Below are 11054 nucleotides of genomic sequence, written 5' to 3' on the forward strand. Positions count from 1 at the left end.
GCTTCAGTCAATTGAAAAGCAATAGTTAAAGATGCTGTTTGATTTTTAAGACCCGAACCATTCAACTCAGTATTGAATCATCTATATGTTTCCCTTGCATTTCTTTTCCAAGTTATGGAAAAACACATTCACACCCAACACACTTATTCAGTGAATCTGGGTCAGTTTCTATAGTAACAGTCAATGAACAATCTTTGGTGGAAACTGTACAAGATGTAAAATTGAAAAAGAAAATTAAATGTACAATTCTAAGGCACAACAGGGTCAAAATACAGGATAATGCAATACATAGCACACACAGTAAAGGCTGATTAAACCTGTTTTGTATAAATAGTGTATGCTGTCCCCTATCAAGAGAAGTTTGTAATATATAAAAGATGCATTTCCCTGTATCCGCCTTGCCAGCCTTATACAGCCTACTGACAATGTTATGGCAGGTGATTTTAATGGACTGCTGTACACCACACAAAGTTTAAGATGTTTGTTCATATGCAAAAATATGAATTTAATAGAAGACTGATAATCCGGTTTAACAAAACAGAATGAACCATTATGGTTCCCAGATTACCAATGATTGATTGTCGTTTCTGAATCGATTCCATTCCAGTTGCTGCTGGCTGTAGTTTAAGAGCTCTTTCTTACCTGTTCTCTTCCATAAGAGAAAATCAGTCAGAGTAAAAAAAATAAAGTCACCCAGACTGGAGAGAAAGGGAGAGAATATTTACCCTACTAGAGTAAATATTCTCTTAATTTTAGCAGCAACTGTTTTCAATTGAGACAGGCTATTCCAAAGCTAAAGTTCAACCAGAAATACTGAGACGAAAACTGTAGAACACTTTAGAAAACACACCAATTAACTTGTCAAAGGAACCCTCATTAAAACCTCTTCTGGAATGCCTTGCTCTGCCTCTTTAGTTGTGAAATAAAAAATATTTTTAAATTTGCGATAATGTCTTAGAGTGCTTTAGGTCCCTGCAGAGTGACAGCATAGGTCCGGAACATTCGAAACAGCATCGTTTTGTAATCTGCCAGGCTTGCGCTGCAGTGGTTGAGTGCTGGTTTAATGTATAATGTTATATATCTTAGTTTGGAGCACAGACCTGCTCATATTCCAGCTTCAGCCTCAAGGAGCAATTTAGGGCCTTTAATCCTCCTCAAACACAAGCGCCTCAATTCATAAATCATTCCACTGCAGGTGCACTGTAGTTCCTGATATTTTGACTAGCTTTTATAGTTCATGTCTAATTACAAAAATAATTGACAAGAAAAACTGACTAACATTAGAATAACTGACAGGGATGAAAACAAGACTCCTAGACTCCACAGTGTCTTGGTAACAAGCTATTAAACTCACAGTAAAATCAGGAATGGATGAAACCGCTAAGCAATGGCAGTCCAATTTTCATCCCTACTTGAGTACAATTCATATCGTATTGATTTAGATTTTTTGAAGCAAGCAGGCACAGTACAGATAGAAAATGATGTCATATTACCAGTAATCAGGAATACTGCAATCTCTCTAGTTTATTTAAGCACTGCTGAGTTTAAAATGGGACTCAGTAATACTCATTGGTTTATCCTTGCTTACACCACAACAGCTTTCAATACAATGAATTACTTTTTAAACCAGATCTCATTTTGGAATCTTAATACAGTTGTTTACTTGAGGTTTAAACTTTCTTTTCCATACATTGGGTTTCAACGTTAATGGAGTGCCGTGTGTTTTTTTATTTTTTAACTCACAAGGATGCCGATTATCAATCCGACTGCTTACTGGGACCTCAATATTTGTGGAATAAGAACAGCACCTCATGAATGTTGACTTTCTACATTTTTAAACATGTAAAACGTTGAGTTTTTCTCTCTCAACTAATTTCGCAGGAAAACCCCAGAAAGAACAAACTCTTCAAGCAAAAATTAATCTTACCATTCTTGTCAGCTCGTCGAAAAATCTGAAACAAAAAAAGAAGAAAAATATTATTATTATTATTGTATAATAATAACTAATCAAGATCAATCTTTGTGTTTTATATCAAGAAGCATTGAGCCTTGATGTACAAATTTACTTCAGTTCCTCCTTATGAAATGTGCAATGTAAACCAGATCTGTAATAATCATGTTCTTACCTCTCGTTCAGCTTTCAAGGAATCTACAATATGATGTCAGCCAGAATAGCACCAAACAATCCACAGCAAAACGAGAATGGATTTGCAGGAAAGCAGTTATTATAATGAAAATGTCTGAAAAGGTTTTTTTAAAACCTTGGTAATTACACTTTTAAACTGCACCACCTTCACCATACCAACATTCGCTGTATTTCAACCCAAGCCTCAATTCTTATGAGAGCATGAACTAGATCTCAGTGGAAGCAAGACACAATTAAAAAAGATCAATCAAGTAATCAAAACAAATAAGAAAGAACTGTAACACGCAAACACACAAACGTGGCAAACCCTCGGCAGACTTTTTATTGTGTCTTTAATGGTGTGTGTGATAGTTGAGGTGAAATAACCTGGGAGGGAAGTGCAAATATAACACATTTCATGAGAGTAAAGAACAGACACTGAGATCTTTCTTTAGACTAATGCAGTACCAGATACCGTGGTCCAAAATGAACTTCATTATATAGACTGCACAACTGAGACGTGTGTAGCAAATGGAAACACAAAGATTAATGGAATTATTTTGTTAGCTAAAATCACTTGAAGAAAAAGGCACTAATATGCCTTTTATGTAATAGTATTGTTCCCTGAACTGTCGTTGAAGTGCAGTACATACCATAATAAGATCCCCCGGAAGCTCTGCATTATTGTATCTTCTCATTCACATTCCTCTCAAGGCCCTGGCTAACATAATTTCTCATTATTAAAATTTTACTACAACACCTGAATATCTAAATTACTAAGTGAACCCCTGATTCACTCCCATATCATCAGCATCCCTATTCACAGTGATGAACCATCCTGAGTCAGTAATGAACAATAACCATCAATCACTGCAGAACACAGGGGTTCACAGTGCAAGCGCTTACATGAACGTTTATTTTAAACCAACCAGTCCCATTCATTCTCAAGGATAGCTGCTGTCAGTCCTAGTCTAAACATAAACCTTCCAGTCCTTCTTTTGTATTAACCTTCAATCAAATACATTGTTTAAATATGCACTGTTTTGCAATGTCTAGGAGACCAGGAGAATCAAACCTACCTTCCCTAGTTTCCTGTCATGTTGCGAGTATTCCTGCATATCTTTTTGATATTTTTATGACCATAACAATGGTCATAAAGCAGTCTTGACTAGTTATTTTCATTTCATATTGGTTATGCATCAGGTCTTCCTGTCAAAATGTCTTCTGAATTGAAGATCGGCGGCTTCACTCCAACCTGGTCAACCAGAAGCATTTCATTGGTTCCCGACTCTTGGATCCCCCTTCCGTAGTGTTTATTGCAGTGTAGTTTGGTCTGCTGCTGCTAGCAGTATTTGCAGGTTTGTTTGTTTCTTTACACCCTTTTCTTGGGCGCAATTTTAAATCAAGAATTGCCACCGAAATTTACAGCTTCATTGAACAGTATTATAATTTACTGCCTGTGACATTGGCTGCATACAGTTACATAATCACAAACAACTTACTTGCCTTATTACAATTACCATCCGCTTTCAGCTTACCCTAGCTAAATGCTAGGATCATAGCCTAGAGTAATTAGGGCGTGTTTTGGTACAGCAATTTTATATTGTTAGACGTTAACACAGTTGCATTGTCTTATCGGTATGCTATTGTACAGTTTTGTGAAAACATGTGGGGAGCCACAAAATCAGTGGCCACCAGCTGTACAAACATGGAAAATAACAATGAGTCAGTAATTGCTATAGTAAGCCAGGGACCTTTGCGAATAAACATGATCTGCTTAGCTGAACATTGTAACAATTTTTCTTTATAACACACAAGGCAATGGGTTACATAAGAAGCAATGCCGTTGAATTACACTTAATTACATAGTGTGAAAAAGGGTTAAAAATGCTGAACAGTGAGTTCAGAGCAAATTGGTTATTCTCTTCAACATAATCACAATGTATTCTCAGGTTCTGACTCACTAATCAACTGGGCAATACAACCGTTCTCTTTCAGTACCGAATACTTCCTGGAGCTTGCAGTAACTGTTGAAAAATCTCCAGCTGAGTGGTGATTGCCTGGTCTTGTAACCAAGAAAGAGGCTGGAAAGGGGGAGGTCTTTCTATAACACAGTTCCAGGGAAGTGACATCAAGCTCATTACATTTCCCTGGCTTAAAAGCTCCTCTTTATTGATTACCTAAACAGACCAGAATGTGCAAAAAATATTAAAAACCAATTAAGATTCTGTGTAAAAAAAAAAAAAAAAAAGATATTGCAGGACTATGCATAGCAAAGTGGATCACAATTGCACGTAATGAGTTTTTCTGGATAGTAAAACGATACTGAGGTCATTAGATGCTGTTCAAATAGCTCAAATTAAAGGTTTGTCAGGTCATTAATCACATTTAGCTTCTGTTCTTTACCTTATAAACTAAAACCCATTTCTTACTATTGCAAAAGCAGAGGCAATATGTATGTCTTGAAATGTTATCTTATTATCAGAACAGTTCTTGCCACAAAATGGTTAGGACACCTAGGGTGTAATTTTACACATGAAATAGAGAGCATCAAATTATATTAGCTCTTAGGTATTAAAGCAAGATTAATCTATTATGGATGCAAGAGACATGTGGTGGTGAATATGAACAATTTTGTCCTTGAATTTCCAATAGCCAGCGATAGATTCATCCCATTAGGTCCCCTGTATGCCTCATCATAATGAATCTAATACGCAGTTAGTAGCTATCTCTGGCAATTATGTATGCGTGAAAAACTGTTAAATATTATCTATTTTTAAAGCTAGAAAGGACTTGCTAAACAACGGCCACTCAAACAAGCAGGATATAAAACCAAATTGTCTGATATTACTGAACTGAGCATTTTTGATAATCACCAAAAGACTTAGTGAAGACCTTTACCTTTGTTTGACAAGCCTTTGACAACACAGAAAGAATGAACAGTGCAGACAGCAAGGGTCCAAAAAGGAACCCAAAAGATGTATTACTAAATCCATACATGTGCCCAATATAGTGAAACAGGGCCAATAACCCGTGTCATAGAGCATTATTCCTTCTCTGTGTCTGGGCATCATGACAAAACAGTGACATTTCTGTGCACAGTACCTGAAAGACTACCACCTCTTCACTAGGACCTCTCAGTGTTATTGAACTCAAGATGCTCCTGATGTACAAAGCAAGAAATAAGCTTGACAACTACTCATTCAAACAGATCTTATTTGCACAGTGGTAGAGACAATGTCACACGGACCCTGAGGTAGCCCATTCAAGCCCAGCCTCAGTCAACGACCATGAAGAATTGATTTGTGCATAAGCCGTGCTTGTACACACCTGCCCACTCTCTCTTCCATACTGGTGTAGTTTGAAATGCTCACCATCACACGGCTGTCAGCACAAGCTCCTTCAAAACTCTCACTCCACTGCTCTCATACTGCGATGCCTGTCAGGGAGAGTATGATAAATGGCAGCTTCAACTGATGATGACACCAATTTGTGCTTTTTGGTGTCGCTTTGTTGTACCGTGTTTTTTTGTTATTATGCACCCAACTGTCTATCGAGTACAATGAGGTAAGATTTCAAGATTTCACTTCATTCATGACCATGCGTTACAGTGTAATTAATGATATAAATGATCTTTGAAAACTACAGCATGTCACAACAATTTGAAACCCTGATTTAGCAATGTTAATGTCAATGGCCTGAATTATTAAATGGGTCTCCGTACAGTAAGAGGCTACCATTCCAATATTCTCATTACATCAGTATCTTTGACTCTTTTCCATTAGAAAACCACCTGAGTGTGTCTAACTGATCTTTCATGCATCGTTATAGTAAATTAGGCCTTTACAAGGATTGCAGGCCACATAGCAATGCTATTGGCTACTGAAAACGATAAACTCATGAAAGAAAATATGTTGAGTCACAGCTGTGTTTTGCATCCGTTTTCTTATATCTCCCATCAAACTATGTGAGCTCAGAGCTGTGCTCTTTTCTCTCGCTCACTGATATCAGGACGGATGGCATCTTCCCAAGAGTATACTGCTAAACCCTTCATCTGTATGCATGTAATTTAGGAGGCTGGGGAATTCTTCAATGCAGGCGTTCTCTCTGCCTTCCTGTGTCCTACAGTCTTTATCTCCCCTGCAGCAGCTTATTAACTTTAAACAAATCTCAGCACAAGCTGCTCCTTACTTGTCATTTGTATCCCAAATAGAACACTGCACTCGGGGGGAGGCTGGGGCCGAGGAATTGTTTTAGTCCAAGCAGTTTTAACCCCTGAGATAGCAGATTTCACAAATAGAGGAAGGATTGCCTAAAATGCTTTTAAGATTTACCAGATTAGCGGATTAAAAGTACAGTATATAACACAATGACGGGTGGAGTACCGATTTCTACAGCTCTGCAGATTCACAGTGAGTTAACATCCAGTATTGACATAGGGCTCTGTATCACAATCACAACATGCTTTAACATTGGGTATGATGTAATGTTCATGGTAGCTGAGTCCGTTCAGATTACTTTTAGCAGGTTACCAATTATAAAACAGGCTGCACTTGAGCTCAGATCAGTGGTAGCTTGGTCATATGTGGTTCTACTCTGTTCTGATGCACTGCATCTATGTGACAGCTTGAAAGCTATATAAAGCAACTGCCGATGCTGATGGGAGATAGAAGGGTTAAAGATCAGGAAGCCTCTGCCAGCCTCTGACCTTCTAGATAGCAGTGGAGGGTTCACAATGAGAACGTGTGGAATCTGTCATGGGAGAGGGAAGGTGGTGGAGCCCAGATGACTAACCTGCCACGCAGTAGCAGGACTACTGATGTACTTTGGTGCAGTGTTGAGAAGACGATCACTTAGCATTACCATAGCCTGGTTATAGCCAGTGTCATAGTCCTTTGTATTTCATGAGCACTACAGCCAGAGCAAACACCATCAATACAATGTAAATAAAGTTTTTCAATCAGACATGACTGTTACTATAATGAGACTAAAGCTTATATCTGATTAACAGCATGTGTCATGTGTTGAAACTAAAATGACCAATACAGTCTTATGAACCCTAGGAACTAACAGTGATAATGTTTAGAAATAGATCATTTTTATTATTATTCTGGAATTAAACTACACAGAAGGGCTGTGCAAATAAATATTGTGGTTGTTTTTTTGAATAACACGCAGCTCCACCCGGTGGTCTTGTGTTGTCTACTCAGGTTACTTCTTTTTCCCTCCACAAAGCAGCTTTAGAACTAATAATAATAATAATAATAATAATAATAATAATAATAATAATAATAATAATAATAATAATAAAGCTAAATGTTGAAATAAGAATTATGAACTCAACTCAAAACCAAAGATATGCATAATTGTTTACAAACTGTCTACAAGCTAGCCAATTTACACAACGATAAATTCCAGTAATTACACAGTCAGCTATTTGCGTCACACTGAATAAATCCTGCTTACATCAGGTCCATCATTTAAACTTTTTCGGATGTTCAGATAGTGTTTTTAATCTTTCAGAAGTTTTACTAAAAGCACCACCTCCTTCATTATTCTGCACTTCTACAGAAATAGTCTTTTACCCAACACCTCATTCTAGATGACTGCTTCTACGCCAGCACATCCCCCACCTCAGAATGTGAGCGCTGCAGTCACCTACAGGTTCAAAGCATTTTCACAGTGGGATTTACTTAAACAAACAGAGCCGGCAGCTGCACCTTTAACCACTCTCCATTGTCCTCTTAGAAATGAATTTCGATGGGTTTTGTTTTGTTCTACTGGGGCAGGGTTTTATTATGTCACCAGTGTTAGGAGTTATTTTTGTTATATAATTTGGTAATGCAACAAAAACCAGTAACAGAAATTCAAATCTATTTTTTAATGATCAACACATGATAAATGTCATACTTTTTTATGTGACTGGCATTTGTTTTGTAATAACTTTACAGAATGAATATTAAAGTTGGCAGCTTTTAATTAACAAAAAAAAGCATGGTTTTTTTTTTCTGGTTGTGATGTCTACAGTTGTTTTTTTGGGGAGGTCTGTACCCCTCTTACAGAAATACCGCAAAAGACATTTTGAGTTTTTTTGTTTTGTTTTGTTTTGTTTTGTTTGTTTTTTTTTAATCAATTTTTTGTAATACACTTTCATAGTAAAACAAAACAACAAAAAATAATAACCATACCTTTAAATGCGTTTGTCATTATTTTAAAAGTTTACTTTTGTGCGTAGCCTAAAATCGATAACCAACAATAAAAACAAATGTATCTAAAATTCGCAGTGAGTCGCCTATTTTCATATGGGTAAATCCGTAGGTATGACATTCTGCCTGCAACCTTACAGTACCGATACTACGAGGCTATTACAGCAGTGCGATAATAAAGCACAGTGCATATACTCACATCGTGGAGAATGGAAAGCCCTTGGCTTGGGGTTTTCTTCTGCAGCATTTGTTGCTGCTGCTTGGAGTGCAGGTGCTGCTGTTTTGCAGACTGGAGGCACATCGTGATCATCTCGGTGCATGCCATCATTTTTAAAAAATGTAAAGGGAATAGTTCTTAAATAAACCTTGGGTCACTCCAGCTCCAGTGAGACAGGTTATCTAGTTGACAGTATTCAATGCGTGTTCAGACACCCCGGATACCGCTTTAATCAGATGGGGATCGGAGTCTGCTTCCAAAGGATGCTGAGCTACTGAGCCGATGCCGTTTTTTACAGCCAAGCAACTTTCCTTAGTTAAAAAGGAGCCCCGCCCCCTCCAAGACAGCGCTCTACTCATTGATATACATACAGTACAGAAGAACCGATTCTGCTCCACTTTAACGGCTCCACCTAGTGGTCATTAATGTTGAAACCTATTTAGGTTTTTCAAAAAAATAAAGAAACAGATTTCGAACTTGCATTGAAATAGTGCTTCCTCAGTCAAACAAATCATGGAAAGATGCATAACATAGCAGCAGCTCTATAGATTACCCAACAGAGCTGCCACTTATATTTTAGCAAACTGTGGAAGAGGAGGGTCAGAGAGAGACTGGGAGAATGTGAGGGTGATGATTAAGCTATGAAGAGGCAGTTTGGATCATGCATTTGGATTTGCCTACTTGCCATTACGAAGACAATAATACAAACGTGCTTTGAATGTTTTAAAACGACAAGCTCCTGTGAGTTTTAATATGCATACTGCAACTTTCTGTAGGCCTGTTCAATGTGTTTGCTAGGGCATACTCCAGGATGAGAGTGTTTCAAACACATGGTAACCACATAAGCAAGAGAGGATGAGGTGACGTCTACTGGGACAAGATAGACATAAATACTGGAGTCAAACTATACCAAATATGTTCTTGATCTCCGATCTCAACCTGAGCCTGTGATTTAATGAACCCAGCCTTTGCAATTGAATCCTGAATCAGAAATTCTCTGCCTGAAAACTCTCTCACCTAGTTGACACCACCTGCCCAGTCTGAATGAATTAGTCCTCAAAAAAAGAGGGGACGCCAAATTCTCTGCCTGGAAAATAGTCTAATATATTTTATTTTAAAACATGGAATTGTAGTATTGTCAGTAAAAGTGTATTTATTTCAGTTTGCATCTGCCACACTTGAGAGTTCTTATTCAAGTGAATCTGTATGAGGGTTTAAAACATATTATAATGATGTAATATTATTCTGGTTTGTTTATCATCAGTTGTCAGCGTCAACAAATTGTTTGATCATCCTCCTTTGTTTCCTGCATTCATTTAGACTGGTGATTTAAAAATAAATAAATAAATAAATAGAAATAAAAATCCACTGAATTTTAGATATGACTGCAATCCTAATTGATGTACAATTCTGCATTTCTGAATCCTGTTAGACAAAAAGGAGGTGTGATACCTTTTATTGGACTGACTAAACAATAATTAATCTCAGGCTTTCAAGACCTCAGATATGTTTTGTTCGGGTGAAAGTAGGAAAGAGAGGTTGATGTTTACATTCAAATGTGTCTTCAGAACTTTACAAAAATAATCCATTTTGAATCTCTACAATATTCTAATACTACAAAGAATTTTTTTTGTATCACAACACACCAGGTGTGGCCACACAATAAACAAGCAATGACAATGACAAAGACTAAATAAATAAATAAATACATAAAAATAATTTTATGAATAAAATGCAAATAAGGAAAAAATGGTAACAGTATGTACTAATATATGACAAAAGGAAGAATACAATAAAATAAATACATAAGACAATACATAAATATATAAAAATAAAAACAAAAAGATAAAAAATAAAAGTCTTGTATTTATGTTGTAATTTGTGCACTTTCATTATTACTTTAAAGTTTTCTTTTTGTTTATTTGTAATATTCTAGTGTGCATTGCATTTTGCTTAATACCTTAACACTAACCTATATATATAATATATATAACACTAAATATATATATATATATATATATATATATATATATATATATATATATATATATATATATAGATAGATAGATATATTTTACAAGTTGCAATGAGGTGGTAAACCAGTATGCACACAGTCCTTTGTTTTTTGTCCTGTTGCATACATTTTACTTAGTTCTCCTGTCGTTCTTACAATTGCCCTTTAAAATCTGTCAGATCATGCACAGAACGGTTAGGCATGGTCGCCAATAGGACTGCTTGCAATTTTGTTACTGGTGATAATGTGCCTGTTTAGAGTCATCCTGTTACAAATATATTTTTTTAATCTTGCATCCGTGTACGTCATTCTTACTGATGTCACCTTTGTTCTAAATAATTTAGTTAAATGAATGCCAGTTACCCACAAATCCGCTTGAAATTTCAATACTGTTAACGCCACAATTCATAATTAACACACAACAGCGAATTGCCGCCAGATATTTACACGTTAGTGTATTCAGATGGAACGTACAATCTGTACATTCTAGTC

General features: G+C 36.5%; 1 protein-coding gene across 1 annotated transcript in view; it reads right to left on the reverse strand.

Annotated features, from left to right (window-relative positions):
* The window catches only part of LOC121297831 (N-terminal EF-hand calcium-binding protein 1-like), a 31613-nt gene extending 22783 nt beyond the window's left edge, over nucleotides 1-8830 (reverse strand). The window contains exons 1-2 of the mRNA XM_041224349.1: nucleotides 8531-8830; nucleotides 1928-1952 (exon numbers count right to left, since the gene is read on the reverse strand). Of these exons, the coding sequence (XP_041080283.1) occupies nucleotides 1928-1952; nucleotides 8531-8659 (154 nt within the window). The 5' untranslated portion in view covers nucleotides 8660-8830. The remainder of the gene's footprint in view (nucleotides 1-1927; nucleotides 1953-8530) is intronic.
* Nucleotides 8831-11054: the final 2224 nt, after the last annotated feature.

Source organism: Polyodon spathula, chromosome 23 (assembly GCF_017654505.1).
Source record: "Polyodon spathula isolate WHYD16114869_AA chromosome 23, ASM1765450v1, whole genome shotgun sequence".
Taxonomy (NCBI): Eukaryota; Metazoa; Chordata; class Actinopteri; order Acipenseriformes; family Polyodontidae; genus Polyodon; species Polyodon spathula.